The sequence below is a fragment of the Micropterus salmoides genome, unplaced genomic scaffold (assembly GCF_014851395.1).
Source record: "Micropterus salmoides isolate LMB-PRFRI ecotype aquatic unplaced genomic scaffold, ASM1485139v1 Ms_hic_scaffold_19, whole genome shotgun sequence".
Lineage (NCBI taxonomy): Eukaryota > Metazoa > Chordata > Actinopteri > Centrarchiformes > Centrarchidae > Micropterus > Micropterus salmoides.
Window position 1 is genome coordinate 19,702,354 of NW_024041039.1, and position 19,002 is coordinate 19,721,355.

Genomic DNA, 19,002 nt, shown 5'->3' on the forward strand with positions numbered 1-19,002 from the left:
GCACTTCCTCGCCTGTCCCTAAGGGCTAAGGAGAGTTATAGGCAATATGATTATAAATGACGTCGAGTGTTATCGTTACATTCTGCTGGATGGCAGTGCTGTCTTATAAATGTGGTTGATGGGGATCCATTTCCATACACTCACTCTAGAGTCCCCCGAGGCCGAACTGTGGGTCCCCTCATTTTTCCTCTTGCCAAGATGCTCACATCTGTAAGTTATATGGTCCCCTCCTAAAACTGCGCTCCTCTTCTCCCTCTGCGATGAATGCAGCGCTTTGTGACAGGGAGGCACAGGCACTGTAATTTCGCTGTTCTAAAGCTGTGCATTCTCTTTCTGTTTGCAGCATATGCAGTGATTGCAAATGGACAAGTCGAATGTTCCAAAGGTTTTAAAAGGATGAATCTCACACACTGTCAAGGTAAGTTATTAAATATGTTGAAGAATGTGTATGTAGTTCACTATTTTCTGAATGATTCACATGATTTAACCCTGTGCATATTTTAATATGTAGCTTACTCATAACAAAAACATAGCTTATATTAAATATAACGGCATGGATGTGGTAAAAATGTATTACCCATATGCTTCCATGCTTACATGGACTCTATAAAAGTATTCCTTGCTGTACATCTAGCCCCTATGGGAACCAGGTCAAGATTACAATTAGCCTTGGTCCAGGGTCAGAGTTCAGCAGCCAATAAACACCCAGGGCTGCTGTTTTAATTGGTCTTTGGGGTTCTCAGAGGAGACTGGTACAGCAGGCTGCTATTATGGTAAATGTGGCTCTCTGAGTATGTGGAAGGGAGCTTTAGTTGTAGACCTGTTTGCCAGCTCACCCAGCCATCTGTTTGTAAAAACAAACTTAGGTTGATCCTGATCATACACTGTATTTTCTTCTATTGCAGCTTCCCAGAGGTGTTTAGTTGTCAGCTGGCTTTCAGTTCATGACGCAGTAACCACCCACAGTGTCAGCTCTGTAGACAGTCTTCCACTAGATAATTCAGACTATTTATATTTGTTGGTGGTGTTAGTATAGCACTGGAATGAACAAATAAGCCTTGGCTGAAAGACAGGAAAAAGCACTGCTTGATCTGTGAACAGTGCAACTGATGCTGACACTTTCAATAACAACATGTAGCTTTTCTGACAGTCTACTTGAGCTGTGTCAATGACTTGATTAATGGTGTCATAATCCAAAGGGCAATGCTTACTGAAGCCTATGGAGTGCAAAAACATAACGGTCCAATGGACAGCTTTGACTACATCTAATACAGGCCTCATCCACTGGTTCAGCAAGTTCGACATGTTTTCTGACCTGCGCAATACTTTTGGCCTATTAATGTTTTCAGGTTGAGCTTGAGCTGGGAAACATAGTTTAATACAACAAAAACCTGTGGACACGGACACACTTATTTTCCAATGGTGTGTCAATGAGCTGACAATGGTGGAAATGTATCTTTCTATTATTCATACTTTTACTTTTGTGATTGTTTCAAGATGTTCCTCCCTTCCAGTTGCTCACTTTTGGAGTTCCAAAAAAGCAAAGCTGACAGTTACCCACAATATTTACTGGAGCGCTTTAAAGTCTCTGTCCCATTCAGCTGCTGCTCCATTCCCAAAAAATTATTTCTAATTTCGGATCTCGCAAACAACTGCCAAGGACGCGAAAACCTGCTTTTTGGGGTGTTCTGTCATTAATATCAGGATGGTGTCTAGCTTGCCAAACTGTTACTCAAAGTCTGAGCTGTTTGCAGTGTATTTTATTGGGACAGAGCAAAGCTTGTCCCATATTGAGCCATGATTTACTGCGCTTTCTTTGTACACTGACCCTTGCGGTCAGTGACGTCCACAATACGATTAGATAAGATGCCCCATCAGAGTCATACGCTGCTCTCTGACTTCAGAGACAACTCCTTATCTTCAGAAGCTGCTCCTCAGAATTGGCCATTTGTAACTGTTCTTGTTAGATGAAAGGCACACATGGATGCATGTGCAGTGTTGTGGGTGGTAAACTGGTGCTGGGAACAGGTCATATTGCTCATACACCACTTCAAAGAACAGTTGATGGAAGTCGTACATTTTGGATCAACTTAATAAAAGCTGCACACAATCTTAATAATTTTTTAACACTGACTTTGGATATTTATCATGTGGGATAGTGCCTGGGTCAGCAGGTTGAGACCCTGATATATTCTTTTTACAGTAGGACTTTGCCTATGAAAACATACCTTTCCCAGTAATGGATGCTTTGGCTGTATTTTGAGAATGTTCATTCCCTCTATTCACAGTTTTTAAATGGAGGCATTTTTGGCCCCATAAGTTATGTCTGGTTTGAAACGTCCAAAGTAGTCATAAGGTACTCCCTTCAGCCATAACAGCCAATACATATTGCGAGAGTAAGGCCACCAATTTCCTTTACAGTGTACATAAATGATTCTGCAGGTGTTTATGTGAATCTTTTTTTTTCCAGAAGGTAACAGTGGTCAAGGTCAAGTAAGGTCATAGCAGACTGGTTGACACTTAAAGCAGAGTTTGAAAACTTTTTGGGTGTATTGCAGTCATCAATATGTGTCATTAGGCAATAAAAACAACTATGATAAAAGCTGTTGAGGGTCACGTGTGAGTTCTTACCAAATGGACTATTTGTCAATGAGGGAAACCAAGCATACATTCAAAATAGAAGTTGTGATTAGTGCTGGTCATGACAGGTTGTCATGGAAGTCAGTTTCAATCCCGATCAACCCACCAGCAGACTGTAACAATAGCACTAATCTGGGACTCAACCGAACCATGGATTAAAGACCCCATGTGATGAAGGCTGAGCCCAACACTGACCTGAACTCTGACCAGATATCATGCTGCTTAAACTAAACCCCACAGTACCTACATGCAGAATATTGCTGTTCCTAGCTCTTTAGAGCGTGAATATCAGGACAGGCAGGCATGACATCTGTAGTCTGCTTCATTGTCTTCATAGTATGTGCCTCATCCTTACTCATCCAAACAGGTTGCTTTGGCACAGGCTTGTTTACATTGTCCTAATATTGAGGCTGGAGGCTTTATCATTATAAGGCCAGCTTTAGCTGTAGAACTACTTCCACCTAAGGGAAAAGTGCAAAGACAAATGGGAAACAGAGATAGAAAAGAAGAAACAACAACAAACACCAAAAAGAACATTGAGGCATTCCCTGGATTTGCTTCAGTCCACAGAATGTATCAGCCCCAATCCCTTATAACCTCACTTTTTCCAGCAGGAAGCAAAACAACAAAACATGAGCAGATTAATTAGAATTGGGAAAATCTGTGGTGGCAGGCTGTCGGGTTCCAGTCGTCAAAGCAATGGGAAAAGACCTAATGATGTATTCTTTGTTTTACATGGTAGAACAACAAACTTTGCCTGCTCCCAATGTGATCACATGACTAAGCACCTGAAATATGTCCCCTTATGCTCCTGGCTGGCGCATTAACTGGCTAGCTTGCCTCTATTTGGCTTAGTGGCTCAGGAACTATTGGAGCTAAACTCCACTGGCCACTGTATCACTCTAGCACAAAGTTCACGCCAAACGGAGGGAAAAAAACACTTTATGACTTGCACTCATTGACGTAAGCTAAGGATGCAGTGACCTTATTGGACACTGTAAAGGAAACATGTTGAGGAGGATAATAATCTTAAACATTCTTCTATTTCTTCTGCATCTGCTTGACTGTCCAGATTTCAAAGTCAAGGTTAACACAGCCCTGAGAGCTTATAATATCTTGCAGTCAGAAGGATAATGAGTGAGTGCATTCTGGTTTACAGTGGTCAAATGTTTTGTGCGCGTTTCCCTCATTACTCTTCCTAGCTTTCATACAATTGTGAAACCTGAACGTTTCCACATTTCATCGCCACCCAGCAGCTGGTGGTTTTGACTACACGATCCATTGCAATATTTTGTCACGTTTCAAGGTGTAAAATTATTTCCAAAGCCTTACATCATCTCTGCTTGTCTGCAAGCATGAAAGATGTGTATACACAATGAGAAATGCAGCACACCAAATCTGATATCAATACTTGCCCCAGACTTGTTTGAGGAGTTCATTGGGAGTCCAAAACAAATCCTTGTCAGAAGAAAAGAACACAACTTTGTGATATTTCCATAATCACAATGTACTAGATACTCCATGCCTGACATACCGCATATTTCACAGACATCAACGAGTGCCTGTTGCCTGGGATCTGTAAGAATGCTGAGTGTCTCAACACTAAAGGAAGCTACAGGTGCACGTGTAAACCAGGCTTCATGTTAGACCCTGCTAGGAGCCACTGTGTCTGTAAGTATTGTTGCTTTTTCTTTGAATTTTCTTTAACTCAAAATTAAGAGTTGTGGCCATTTTCTCGTGTATTGCATTGTAATGTGATGGGTGTATCGACTTCTCTCCCCAGCGGACAAGGCTGTGTCTGACCAGAGGGCATTCTGCTACCGATCTGTGTCAGCGGGCTCATGCTCTCTGCCCCTTGCTCAACACATCACCAAGCAGATCTGCTGCTGCAGCCGAGTGGGCAAGGCCTGGGGCCCCGGGTGTGATCGCTGTCCTTTGCCGGGATCAGGTACAGCAACCAAAAGTTACCCTGTACTGCTGCTGCGTGTGTCCTAAATTCTCCTCTGCTACTCACACTCTGTTTAAATTCAAGGCTTATCTTCGCCCACCTTCCATTTCTGGTTTTACTGTATTTGCTGAAAAACGATTTGCTCAGATAAACACTTTTGCAGATATAAAGTGTCACATGTAATCTTTTGCAAGGGCTAGCAATGTTAGTGAAAGCACAGACAAAGAATATTTACCACTCAGTCACCATTCTGCTCTTTGCCAGACTTGTAAAGCAGTTCAAAATAACCAAATGTGTTTGGAGTGGAAAAGGATCAAAAACCTAACAGTTTTCATATTTTGGAGGCTACATAATAGTGGGAGTCAGTTTTGTGTTATCACTCCAGTCCTCAGAGAGAAACCCCACTAATAGACCGGCAAAGCTTCACAGCAGAAATAAATAGCTTGGCCAAGTGAAACATGGGAAGTAGTTGTCATCTTTTCTTTTTTTTTTTTCATACCGATCTAATCTTCAAAGTCTCTGAGAGAAACAGGCCGGTTTTATGGAGTGTCTGTACTGGCCAGTGATTCATGGGGATTGTCATAGATCAGATATCACAGACACAGACCTCCATGGTGCTGCTCAGCCAGAACTGACATAGATTTTCTCGGACGCTGGCTTTTGTATGGCCTGACAAGCTGTTAGAGCCATGTTCTGAGCAACGCAGCCAGGCCCATCACTTGTGACTTGGTAACAGGAGCCTGTTGACTTTCATTCTGTATTTGCTCCGCTTCCTCTGATGTGGCTCCTGATCATATATAGCCCCATTTCCCTCCACTTTAAATTCATCATTCAGTAGCCTATCATATCCACGTTTCCTGCATTTACACAAGCATTTACAGCGACCACATATCAGTCATTACTCGTATCTCTATTCCAGACTCTTTTGGCGTAGAGTTGCTGGTTTCAGGTCATGTAGGGGACACAGTGCTTCTTACTTGTAATGGATTCACCATTGCTGAGGTTTGTTGGGCTCCGGCACAAAGAGGTGCAGTCTCCCTCCTATTATCTAGCCAGCCAATCCTCCATTAGCCTCTCACTCACACACCTCTACACCAAAGAGTTCAAAGGTCAGTCAGTATTAGACGATCCTCTACTTCCTTGACTGGCATGGCTGTGTCTGTTTGAGTGTGCACATATCTCCCAGTCTTTCCAAACCCCCTCCTTGGTAGCGATCTGTGACAGCTGTCACTGGCCGGCCAGCTAGCTAGTTCAGCAGCAATAGCCGAAACTGGACCCCTTCATTTCAGGCACACAGTAAAGCGCAGCACGTGCAATGTAACAGTATTACACGGATGGCTTATGGTATTTCTATGAGCATCAGACAGAAATATGAGCTACGATTACACGTTGGCTGCATTTTATGTTAGCTTAAGGAGCCCAGGAGTGGGACGTGATGTTTTCTACGGCTCATTGTTTGCTGCTATGTGTATTGCCTACCCTGCAGACCATTTCAAGGAGATCTGCCCAGCTGGTCATGGATATACCTACTCGCGCTCTGATGTGCAGATTTCTCTCAGACAGCTGGGGGAAGATGACCTGCAGAGCACAGGAATGTCATGGGAGGAGCAGAGCCCCACTTACCCTCAGCTTCCATCCTCCCAGCCCTCACTGCCGCTGCCTAGTGGGCCCCAAGTACCCCAATACCCTGAGTACCCTGAGACACCCCAATACCCTGAGTATCCTGAGACACCAGAAGCACCCCGATACACTCTGACTCCACAACAGCCTCTCCATCCCTCTCACCCAGCCAGAGAGACACCGAAGGAGCCGGAAGGTGAGAATAAAACATTAAATCCCTGCCAAGTTGACTTTAAGGGTTGGTAAATGTTTACTCTGAATGGTAAAGAGATGAATAGTTGCCGCTGCTGAATGTTCTGTACATATTATGCACTTAGGCCTTGGAGTTATCCAAACATGGTCTTCACTTAACCACTTGCATATTTTTACCACAACCCATGGCATAAACAGCGCAGGCCAGCTGAGCGATGCACAATAGGTTTTTCTTTTCTACAGGATGCAAATGGATTAGCTTTTTTTTCGTGAGTATCTAAACATCAACAGGATGTTTTGATCTCTGTAAATAAATGCTTAGTCCAACATCGAACATATTCTGTGGCAGTGCTCATGTCCCCCATCCATCCAAGAGACACCCCTCTGAGCACAGCAGCACACAATAAGTAATCCACATTTGCCATACATCTAAATCCTCAGGCTTTTCTGTAAATGTATCTTGCTGATTTAATGCTTGCGAGATTCTTTATTGGCAAAGCTACGACATCTTGATTTATGTGAGGAGACAATTCTGTAAATATTTAGGGATTTATGTCTTCATTATCAGATATATCTATTTCCTTGTCTCTCTTCGCATTTTTCTTGGGCCAGTAGTCTTCAATACTTTTCTGATACAACTTTTTTTGTCTGGCTTACAGGATAAATATGCCATAAGCTTTGTTTTATTAGAAATAAAGACCTCCAAAGCTGCAAGTCAAGTGCCTATGGAGAACATGGGTTGTTGTGTATGTTGTGTGTAGTCAGTAAAGGTACTTGTTAATGCGAACATCATGTCAACGTTTGCTACTGATAAACTTTTCCTCTTCTTTCTGTCTCGTGGCAGACGTGGAAATTCTGAGTCCGGTAAGTTCTCCCTCCCTGTCAGCCTCTTGGCACATACTTTTGAAATGTTTATCTTAGAACGATATGCTCTAGCTATCTCAGCTGGAGGGGTTGTTATGATTATATAACTTCATACCACATTTTAGTAGATACATACACCTAATTAGCACTGACTATGACGACAAAAGCAGACATAATGTATGAACATGAATATTGTGATGAAATGTAACCAAAATCTTTGACAAGTAATATTTTGCTTGTTTTCTAGCCAGCTGTTGTGACAGACTCACCACTGAAATATCCAGGTATTTTTCTCTTGGATTTACTCATACAGAACAACGGTAGTTGTTCACAAGTGTCTCAATGCTGTTGTGTAATGGCTCTTGTGGTTTGATTTAGCATCTGTAAGCTTGAGGGCCAACAGTAGTTTCAGGCACACACACTTGAGTGTGTTTTGTATACGTTAGTCAGTCCTGCACAGCGGCAGAAGTTTCAATCCTCCTCTGCTCTGCCCTCACGCCAGTGAAAACATTGACATTAAAGTCTGAAGGTTGACTACATTCAGTGAGTCTACTTGATTTATTTTGGTCATTGTACTGTTAGCCTGGAGAAAAGAGTAGATCATTTTTATATAGCTTGCCAGTGAGTGACATTTGAGGCAGTAGTGGTTGGGAGGATAACGAGGACTTACTATGTGTCACAGTGTTAGTGGTTCACTGTGTTTGCACTCACCCAGTCTCGATCCCTCTTCACAGAGACTTCTCCAGACTCCTCCATCATCAGCCTGAGGCCAGATTCAAAGGACATCCACACAGGTACAACATGCATTAGAATACATGTAGGAAGCAGTGGGCCTCTTGTGAAACACTGGATATGTATCTAAAATTGCCAGCGCCTAATTGACAGGAGGGTATGGAGCTGTAGGACAACCATGCACAACTCTTCATTTTTTATGCTCTCTGTCAACTGCTGGCAGACAGCAGCACGTCTCATAAGACATTTTTTAAGGCTTACCCAGAGTTAAGCCAAGGAGAGCTTGTGTTATGCTTTTATTTGACCCCTTTTCTCAGAGCCAATTTGGCTTGAAGATGCTGTGCTGCGCAGAGAGCGAAAGGGCGAGGAACTAAGAAAGAGTGCGCCTCTTGGAAGGTGAAGCTCTGAGCGGACAGATGCCTGATTTGTGGAAAAAGGAAGCGGAAGACAGGGTTAAAGTGTGTTTGGGTGACAGAGAGAGTGAGAGTGTTAGGGAGATAAAGAAAGTTAGGAGGATTTGCAGTAATCCAATAGAAAAAGAGATACTGTAGTGAGGCTTTTCCTTCCCTGTTCAGTGTCTCTGTTTTACCACAGTCCATTTGGACAAAAAAGACAAGATCAACCCTAATGTCAGGCTCTACTGTGCATGGCGTGTTTCTCGCTGACCCCTTTGTAAGATCTCCATACCACCTGTTAGAACACTACAGTGCTGTAAAACCTGTCCTCTCATCCAAGACCCCACCTATAAAACAGCAAGACGGGTTCCCATGGAGAATAACATGTGTTACTGGAATGCAGTTTTTTTTGTAGTTTTTTACTGTGTCTGTAATGTTATGTAACCCTAGGTCACATATCTTCTTTTCTGCTTCCTGAGTAATGACTGCGTACATCTCTATGGCTTTTCGTAGGTAATGACAAGTGTGCCATCACCCCCACCATATGTGGCCGTGGGAAATGTATTCCTGTGCAGACTGGCTACACCTGCCAATGTGAGCCAGGATTCAAGCTCAGTGCGCTGCAGACCAACTGCATTGGTAAGGAGGTGTAATGGCGGGACACTCAAAAGAGAAGGAGGGCCACACAAACACACACATGCTGATACCCGAGGCCCCAGCGGCTCTGTCTATCATCATCCCTGTGCGAACAAGTCCTCAATACCAAACATTACACGGCACAGAAGCCTTGAGAAATGAAGCGAGCCAAAATGAAAGGGATCCCTTTGTTTATGTTGACCTGTTCCGTGATGCCTGACAACAGCGTACAGGCTATCCAAAGAGCTGCCATGGTGCTGTGATCCCTTACCTCATGGTGAAGGCCTTGGCCGCAGCCTCTGCTCTGCCTCGGCTGGGCCCAGGCCCATCGTGGAGGAATGCCTGTGCAGTAGAGGAGCTCTAAAGTCAGGGCTTGGAAAGGGAACAGTCTCTGCTGGCGAAATGGAACTGCAATGTAATGTAATGCATTCAATGTCTTCTACTCTCTTTCTCTGTCTCCCATTGCAGATGTGAATGAGTGTGACGAGGACCCATGTGAAGGGAAGGGCCGCTGTATAAACAGCTATGGCTCCTACACCTGCCAATGTCACAGTGGCTACAGCCAGGTGATCACCCAGAACAGGAAGTTCTGTCAAGGTGAGACACAGCCCAAATGACAGCAGGATACATAGTGTTTCCAATGAATGAAAGCCACCGTAGGCTGCTGTTAGGATTTGTTAGGGCTCTCTGTTAGAGCACCGCAAGTTCTTGTCTGTCAGCGCTGTTCATTTAAAAAGCATCCTTCCTTAATTAGTGCTGTGGACCACAATAGTCACTTTCTTTTCCATTCTCCTTGGTTTTCATTCAAACTGGCAGACATTAACGAGTGCAGCATGCCGAACAAGTGCCAGAATGGCAAATGCGTCAACACAGAAGGATCTTACACCTGTGAATGCAACAGTGGCTACGCCAAGTCTTGGAGAGGCCTATGCGAAGGTGACACACACGGATAGACACTTACGCACACATGATCAAGTTCACATAGCAGCACAACCAGACCTATTTGTTTGCTGCCATGAGTTAATGTGTAGCCTGGAAACAAAACACATGTATTTTCCTCTAGTCAAAGCCAGAAAGAAACCTATGCTCAGCTCATGACAGAGGCATTGTGTGTTTGTATATGCATGTGCACATTGTTTTAGTAACAACTAATTCAAATGATTATTTTCATGTCCCACCTTCTCCCTGAGCAGATGTAGATGAGTGCAGGGATCCCAGCTCCTGCCCCAACGGTGTCTGCGTCAACACCCTCGGCTCCTTTCATTGCCAGGGTTGCAGCCCGGGGTTCAGGCCTGCTGATGAAACATGTGTGGATAAGCAGCCGAACTCCTAAGAGTGTTTCCGACCGCTGCATGGAAATAAGCTGGGTTTCCCCTCTCACACTGCAAAAGCTTCCTGTATTAAGTAACATTTACGTAGGCAAAGCTTCTGCTCCCGGTTGGCATCACCAAAAATAACCAAGGCAGCATGGCAACAAGCCGTGCTGTTAATGACTTTCTGACAGCTTATGATGCAGTACAGTTCACAGTTCACCAAATAGCACAAGATGAATAAATTTCACTGAATCACGGCTTTTTGCCTGACTCTGACTGCTGATGTGCATGGAAATTATAGAAAATAAATTGTATTTAATCTTTCAAAACGCTGTATGTTGGATGTTTTATGTCCAGCGTGGAGCACTACTGGGCCCCCTACACGACAGCCCACGACCGCAGTGATGATGGCTATATTGTGCGGGCCGTGCACAACCTTCTGCCCTGTGTCTCTCTATTCACTGTTTCCACTTATGACAAATCAACTCCTCCACCCAGCAGCCTCTGCATATTCCCAATATTGTTTAAACACAGTCACCGTGTTATTGCTGATCTTTCTATATCACTTGCTCCGTAAAAAAAAGATTGTTTATGATACTTCAATTTGGGAGAGTCCAAATATTTTCTCTTGGCCACAGCCTTGAACAAACAGTATATTATTGTTGGAGAGCTCTGGCCACTGTACTGTCGGGCCCAGCGGAGGCCAGCGAGGCTTTATTACCACTGCTGGGCTAGGTGAGAGGTGCTGTCACAGATGTATGAGAAGGTCTAAGGGTCAGTTCCCCTCTGCGTAGAAGTCCCGACATGCAAACAAATTCTCTCACTCACCCATAGTGTTCTCTGTGGTCCACTGTAAAACTCTTACTGTGGATTATTAGATTTGAAGACACAAATGGCCAACAACCATACACACATTTGGTGTGTGTTGTGTGTCTCGCTAGCAGCTCCCAACCTGAAAGTGGCCCAGTTACATAAGAGTCTGACTGGTGTTACTTACCACATCCCCTCTCTATGACCTTGCACCCCTCTAATTTGTTTTGAAACCTAAGTCCCTCGAGTGAGTATTCCAGAAATGTGAAGAGCTGAAAGGACGAATGAGGATGGAAAATATGGAAATTAACTTTAGTAGTCATTTGGAGTTTTACAGTTAATTTCGACTGTCTTACGAGTGATGCCCTTGTTTAAAGTGTCTTGATTTCCGTGCCTCCAAAGAAAACACTGCTTCAGCTAGTTTCTGTTTGTGATTTCACTAATATTATTCATTTTGTGTAAATCTGTAGTGTATAAATAGTAACTGAGAGGAACCTTGTAAATGAGGGATAACACTGGAGGTAAATATTTTTACTCCGAACATCCGCCCAGGCAGCACTAACAGGCCTACAGTATTACGTCTGTGCGCTGTGGGAGTCACATAAAACAGGTAACGTGAGTGCTGGGTTTTCCAGTATTTGCTTCAGTCAATTGACAGTAGCGCAGTGGTTTGGGCCCAATTGGCCGAATCGTGGATAAGCCAAATTGCTGGTGTGATAGAGAAAACAGCTCCATTCCCTTGTCAGGGCTTATCGCAGAAACAAAGCAACGGGCCACACTGACAGATGTCTGGCAGTGCCCACGGCTAGGCAAACAAAACCCAGTCTGTGACTCTCTCGCAGTGTTTTCACTGTGTGAGTTCTCTGTTTCGGCATCTCTGTCACCTCTCAGTAGCGTCCTCTCTCCACCTCTTTTGCAGACAAATGTCTCTTTCTCTGCCTCTTGCACTCACATAAGACTTCACTTCAGACTTTCTCTTCCCTCACCTTCACCTAACCTGAAATACTGCCATTGTTAACACTTGACAAATTGCACTATAAAACATTATTTCTACAAACAGAAATCCTGGGTAAACTGTTCTGACTCATAGAGTGGAAAAGACAGCTACTGCTGCAAATATTAAAAGGCCTTCGTGAATGACATTTGGGTCTGTGCACTTTAACGACTGCTGTTTTGCAGTCATTTTGCACACTAATTATACTGTAATCGTTTCCCGTTTACTGCTGTACTATGCCGATACCACCCTTATTTCACATCTTTATTTTTTGCATCGTAATGTTTTATTCCTTGCTGCAATGGCCACATTACAAACATTACACATTTTCTTATTTACTTGTAGTGGTATCTAGCCTTGCAGATGGTTTTGATTTTGTATGCCTGGGTTTTGAGATATCTTTCTTTGGGTTTTCTGCCTTCACTCTCTTATAATGGAGAGAAATGGAATTCTGTCCATGGCTTTTACAACATACTTGCAAAATTCAACTGCATTTTTCTTTTGTCATTTGAACTACTTTCTACCACAGAAAAAGTCCAAAATAAAACTGGGACATACCGGGGAAGATGTGTTGCTGATGAATGTTTTAAAGTTTCCTTTTTCAATGCTGTGAGCACCTCAACTGAAATTCGTCAAAGTCAATATCTCAAAAATATAAATAAATAAATCTGCATGTCTAGATAGCACTAGACATAGAGTGAGTCTCAGAGTGTAATTGTGGATGAAACCTAACATCTCCTTCTCAAATATGTTGTGTCCTGCTCTGACCCCTTCTGTCCTCAGATGTAAACGAGTGCTTGAACCAAACAGTGTGCGGCCCTGGGAGGTGTGTCAACACTGAGGGCTCCTATAGGTGCAACTGTTTCAGAGGATACGAAGTCTCACTGGACAACGTTTGCCAAGGTAACTGTTAGTCAGAAGGTCAGTCAGGCATTATGAACGTCAAATTTCAAACAAACAGTTCTGTCAATTGTTCCCCATAGAGCTTCTACAGAAGCCACCATTAAAGGTTTATGAGAAGACTACAAAGTGTTAGCTGTTGTTTTTTTTTCTGAGGCCCCCTTTTTCTTCCTCTGTATCTTCCCTCCAGATGAGGATGAGTGTGTGCTCCCTGGAGTCTGTCTCCATGGCCGTTGTGTCAATCTGGACGGCACCCACAAATGTACCTGTAACCATGGTTACCAAGTCACCTCAGACAGCAAAGCCTGTGAAGGTCTGCAAAGGATTATCCAGGGTTGTTGGGTGGAACTCGTCACTGCATACCTTCTGCTCTCTCGACAGCAGAATAATGCAAATTATTTCTTTTTGCTAGATGTCAACGAGTGTGCAACTGGTAATGTGTGCCCTGCGGGAATCTGCATTAATGCTCCAGGTTCCTACAATTGCCAGAACTGCAGCCCTGGGTTTGGACCATCTGCTGATGGACTGAGATGTGAAGGTGCGAAACCGTCTGCCCAATGTTTTACACTAAACTGCTGTTTTTCCGACACTGCTAGATAATGATTATTGTCTGCCCAGTTGTGGTGAATTTGGTAATTCTGTTTTGCAGATGTGGATGAGTGTGCCCAGGGTGACTTGTGTCTTGGTGGGGTGTGTGCCAACACGGAGGGATCCTACACCTGTACCAGATGTAAGGCTGGCTACAGAGTGTCTCAAGACCGGCAGAGGTGTGAAGGTAAATTCAATCTGCAGCTGTGCTCCTCATTTAGTAAACAACATTAGTGCTGTTACTCCTGTTAAAGACTGACTCAATACAGCTGGGCAGTTTGTCAACTCACCTTTAAAACCCTCCGCATATTAGTATTTGTAGTGATGTCCATGCATGTCTTTGCTGGTGTGTTTCTTCCAGATATTGACGAATGCCAGTCCCTGTCTACCTGTGCCAACGGGATCTGTCTAAACTCGGAAGGCTCTTACACCTGTGAGAACTGCCCTACAGGGTACAGAGTATCATATGATGGGGAGCTCTGTGAAGGTTGGTTTATTCAATGTCACTCATCTAAATGAACTCCTGCACAACACCGTATGTATATTGAATTAGTGGTGTTAGTGGTTTGTGCCTTTCATCATGAATTTGAGTCTTTTTTTCCTTGGCCTGCAGAGAATGTCTTACAGGCTGTGTTGTTTTCAGATATTGATGAGTGCGCGCTAACCACTACGTGCCCCCGGGGAACATGTACAAACACAGAGGGTTCCTTCACATGCATCAACTGTCAACCTGGTTTCAGAGTCTCTGAGGATGGACAACAGTGTGATGGTGAGGCTTTTGGCTGTGTTTGTGCTTTTGTCATGTTTGTATTCTTTAGCACAGGTGTGTGTAGCTTCCTCTTCTATTCTGACATGCCAGGCCTTGCCTTAATACCCACCAAAGTTGCGGTTAAGGGTGAATGTGCCAGCTGCTTCAGGTTGTATGTAAACAGCATCAGGTGTGACAACGTTGACCCCAAAGCCCCATCATCTGAGCTCAAACGCCCGAAATACTCATTCTAGACATCACATCATAGCTGGATCCCCAACCCCTCCGCCTCTGGCACCACTCATCTGATCCTTGCTCAACACAATGAGACACCAGTCCCCAAATAGAACAAAATGATGTCAGGCAGATAAGTCAGCTAAAAAGATAGAGGTGTCGACATTTGTAAGTCCCAGTTCCAGTGATTATCGATGTAAGTGATTACAACTGGCGGGCTTTATTTATTTGAAGCCAGAGATGGTAATCTTTGCTATGATGTGTCCATGCATTTGTGTCCAGATGTGGATGAGTGCTTGGTGGCTAACATGTGCCCGGGCCAGCTGTGCTTGAACACCGCAGGATCCTACACCTGCAGGAGCTGTGTAGACGGCCTGCAACTGTCCGAGGATGGTTACAGCTGTGAGGGTAAAACTACCTCTTTGTTTACCTGCTTAGAACAGTTGTCATTATGTTGGGTCAAAGTTACAGTGGACAGCAGTAAAAAAGGAATGCATTAAGTCCAGAACATGATTACAGAAAATCTTTATAGTGCTCGGTAATTTGTCATGACATGAGTTATGAGATCAATGCAGTGAAACGGCTGCTTTGACGAATCCAGGGAGGTTAGATCTGTCATGACTTCATGGGAAGCAGAAAAGGAATAATTATTTAAATGGATTCAAACATGGCCTCAGTTAGTCATATATACTGCGGTGTGTTTTTGAATGAAAGTGTGGGTCTAGCCAAGGAGGACGATCCCCCGCTGATATGTGTCTTTGCGCTGGGAAAAAGTTTTACAAAACAAGCCAGAGTCCAAGTCGCCCTCTGATAGGATTTTAATGAATGTCTCTGATGCCATGGAAAATATTAAGGGCTTAATTTGAAATGAAGTCAACCACTCCCCGTCCTTCCATGTACTGCAGCAAGCTCGCCCTGTTGAACTGTTCACCCAGAGGCAAAAAGTCTCAATCACTTAACAATGGCCCACACTATTTTCTCCATAAGAAATACAATCTGTACCAGTTCGAGGAATTTCCAGTGATCACATAACAGCGAGCCAGTGACTGTTTGTAGATACAGTAATTATACGCCACCTGTAATAGCTTGCTGTTTTGGATTCGATGACCGTCCCGCATACTTATCTTTCCACCCTTTTTAATAAAACACTGTCAGTGCCGTCTAATAAAAAGGGCTTTGCTAACTGTATGTTAGGCTGAGTCACATTCGGCCATTAATCATTTTTAACAGATAAGACAGTGAACGAAAGTGGAAGAGGTCCCTTTGCTTAAGATGATAACCTATAACTAACCTTTTCTTCTTCTTCTGCTTCTTAGACATTGACGAGTGCCAGAGCCCAGGTGTGTGCCCCATGGGTGTTTGCACCAACACAGAGGGTTCCTTCTCCTGCATGGCCTGTGACCCAGGCTTCACAGTGGCACTTAATGGGCTCTCATGTGAAGGTACTATACAGTGGGTGGCTTGCTATGATCGCTAATATTTATGATTTCTGTGCAATCGTTTTCATAGTCATCCGTTCCAGCGCAGTATGACCTACTATTATAAGAATAAGTCATCACTTGTTCATGTAGATGATGATGCATGACTTTTCTGACATGCTCACTGGGGTCTGGAAGCTTTTCGTCCAAATGACAAAACTTGGGCAAATCTGAAGTGAGACCCAGTGATTTACAGCTGGTGTGAATGTGTCATACTGATGACGTCTGTGTGTGTGTGTGTGTGTATGTGTGTCAATGCAGATGTAAATGAATGTGTGGACAACAGCCTATGTCTGGGAGGCCAGTGCACCAACAACATTGGTTCCTATAGCTGCTCCTGCCCCACTGGGTTGGAGCTGGTGGATGGGACATCCTGCAGAGGTATACACACACACACACACACACTCTGACACATAAAATATACCATTAGTGGTTAACCGTTTCCTGTGGCTTACCTCAGGTTGGCATCTTGACACAGCTGTGTGTGTATATTTGTGCCTGTCCGTGACAGATATCAATGAGTGTTTAACCATCACGGGGATCTGCGGAGCCGGAAACTGTCTGAACACTAAGGGCTCCTACACGTGCATCTGTCCTGATGGATATACCACCATCAATGCTAGGACCGGCTGCCAAGGTACAGTAACAGTCTGCGCAAGAGCACTAATAGCTATGGGACATTATTTTTCAGAGGATTTTATGGGTTTTGTGTAATTGGGTGAGGCAGAGTCAAACTTTGAGAAAGTTGGTAATAATGTAATCATGGTTTTAGCCCATATTGCTCAAGTCATTTTACAGTAACCATGTTGGCTTGCCCAAGTTTCTTCATTCAGTGCAGGCAGTCTGACAGGCACCGTCCACACTATACTGTCCTGGGTGCTGAGACCAGGCCTAGGACTCCTGGCATGGGTGCTCAGGCCAGCCTTTCTGTGTAATGGGCCATGGCCTCATCAACTGTCTCAGCTCACTCGCTCTCCACTCGGACATCAGTTTGATGTTATTCCAGTCGCACCCAGTGACCCACTGTTCATAGTGAATGGGGAAAAAATGTAGCCTGATCATCAGCTAAGGAACACTTTTCTTCTGGAGCATGTGCTGTCAAAATACATGAAATAACTTTGGCTCAGAATTGGATTAGTGTTATTTCTGGTGTGTCTTGCAAGTGCAGTAAGAGGTGAAGTTAAGCAAAAGGCAGGTTGTCTGGCAGTGAAATATCCTTTTGTGATGTGAAGCTGGTAGGTTTGGGTCTCTGGGTCCAGGCCCATGCAAGACGCTGGCATGGAGGACCAGGGTCAGTCTTTGAACAGTCTTCCAGTTTAGCCTTGGGGCAGCTTAGATATCATTCACAGACTTTGAGCAAACTGCCCAGCCTGCATCAGGTACTTTGGCTGCCCGCCACAACAAATACTGGGCTCTAATTATCCTATAAATCAGCAGTTGTTGTATATTTTCTTGCAGATTGCCATTGTGTACGGTGCTGACACAATGAAAGCCAGACCCCACTGACATGAGCCTACAGGGGGAGGTGAAGGGAGGAGGAGGGTATGTGAGTTTATGGGGGGAAAAAAGATGGGTTTAGTCAGGTGAGGCCAAAATGATGCTTGGCCTTGACTAGACCAGCCTTTCAGCAAAAACAGAACACACATAACGAAGGACTGACAGCAGACTGAATTCAATCCAAATCAACAGGTTGTGCCATAGCCTTGCTGTGCCTTTCAATACAAGCTTTGATGTCCTTGAATTAACTCCAAAGCAATCCAGTCACAGCATATTTATGTATTTACTTATAGTCTGGGGTTTGTTTGTTTTTCTCCCCATCGATATCAAATGCGTGTTTAACTTGTCGTGTCTGAAAGATTCATCTCATTATCAGAGGTTGGAAAAGAAAGACGGGCTTTTCCCCAGTGATGAATTTCCCCCTGCTTCTCTGCCTTTTCCCCCACCTTTTACTCCAGGTCCAAGTACCTTACAAGTCATGTTGTAATGCTGCAATTATCCACAAATCTACTGCTAATCAAGCATGTCACATGCATTATTAATTTTTACGAGTCCGAGGGAAATGTTCACAGCCTGAAAAGCTGAGGTAGATGTTTTTGTTCTCCTTTGTTTCCTGTTTGCCGGTATACTGTTAAGTGCTCCAAATGGACAATGCATCTTGTGCTCAGACAAGCGCTTGATTACACATTATTTTTGAGATACTTCGTAAAAGGAGTGATGTTCCCTGTGGACTTAATGAAGACAGAGAATATATAGGGATATTTAGTGATAAACAATTAGTAACTAATCTTGGCCCACCCTTTTTCCAATTATCTTTCTTAATTATTCTGCCTTTCTTTCCCCCTTCTCTCTACCTTAGATGTAGATGAATGCCGTAAAGACAATGTGTGCACCCGGGGCCAGTGTCTCAACACTGATGGCTCTTTCTTGTGCTTGTGTAAGGCTGGCTTCAAGTTCAACGCTGACACGGCTGACTGTGAAGGTAAGACAAGAAAAAAACTCAGATTGTGATGTCCTGTTGTGTATGTCTCAGTGATTATTGACCCCGAACTCTGCCATGAGGTTTCTACACTTTGAGTAAACCAACATTACAGCGTTAGCTGTTTGATCGTCACGCTACATTTAGGCTTACGCGTACATGGTATAGAACAGTTGGCAATGATTGATTATCTATAGTCAGTGAGGATTGGGCTCCAGTGAAAGTGTCCAAGCCTGGCTTAGAGGCGTTCCTCTATGGTTTTAGGACTAAGGGGTGTCTGGATTATATGGATGGAGCCCCGAACTCCCTCTCCCCTGAGGGAAGTATGAATGACCCCATTGTAAGCAAGAGGTGTTTCTCCCTCTGGAACGTCTCCCTTTAGCTCCTTCACAAGTTCTTTGGTTGCTGTGATAATATTGTTCTTGGCCATTCCT

At 43.9% G+C, this 19,002-nt stretch overlaps 1 protein-coding gene across 1 annotated transcript in view; it reads left to right on the forward strand.

The window, feature by feature from the left end:
• LOC119910150 (latent-transforming growth factor beta-binding protein 2-like) overlaps window positions 1-19,002 on the forward strand; it is an 81,743-nt gene that overhangs the window by 45,789 nt on the left and 16,952 nt on the right. Inside the window, exons 9-29 of the mRNA XM_038728572.1 lie at window positions 344-418; window positions 4,189-4,311; window positions 4,424-4,588; window positions 6,075-6,404; window positions 7,245-7,264; window positions 7,512-7,548; window positions 7,999-8,058; window positions 8,905-9,030; window positions 9,496-9,624; window positions 9,844-9,963; window positions 12,928-13,047; window positions 13,235-13,357; window positions 13,457-13,582; window positions 13,694-13,819; window positions 13,994-14,119; window positions 14,276-14,401; window positions 14,897-15,022; window positions 15,931-16,056; window positions 16,354-16,473; window positions 16,604-16,729; window positions 18,449-18,571. Of these exons, the coding sequence (XP_038584500.1) occupies window positions 344-418; window positions 4,189-4,311; window positions 4,424-4,588; window positions 6,075-6,404; window positions 7,245-7,264; window positions 7,512-7,548; window positions 7,999-8,058; window positions 8,905-9,030; window positions 9,496-9,624; window positions 9,844-9,963; window positions 12,928-13,047; window positions 13,235-13,357; window positions 13,457-13,582; window positions 13,694-13,819; window positions 13,994-14,119; window positions 14,276-14,401; window positions 14,897-15,022; window positions 15,931-16,056; window positions 16,354-16,473; window positions 16,604-16,729; window positions 18,449-18,571 (2,553 nt within the window). The remainder of the gene's footprint in view (window positions 1-343; window positions 419-4,188; window positions 4,312-4,423; window positions 4,589-6,074; window positions 6,405-7,244; window positions 7,265-7,511; window positions 7,549-7,998; window positions 8,059-8,904; window positions 9,031-9,495; window positions 9,625-9,843; window positions 9,964-12,927; window positions 13,048-13,234; window positions 13,358-13,456; window positions 13,583-13,693; window positions 13,820-13,993; window positions 14,120-14,275; window positions 14,402-14,896; window positions 15,023-15,930; window positions 16,057-16,353; window positions 16,474-16,603; window positions 16,730-18,448; window positions 18,572-19,002) is intronic.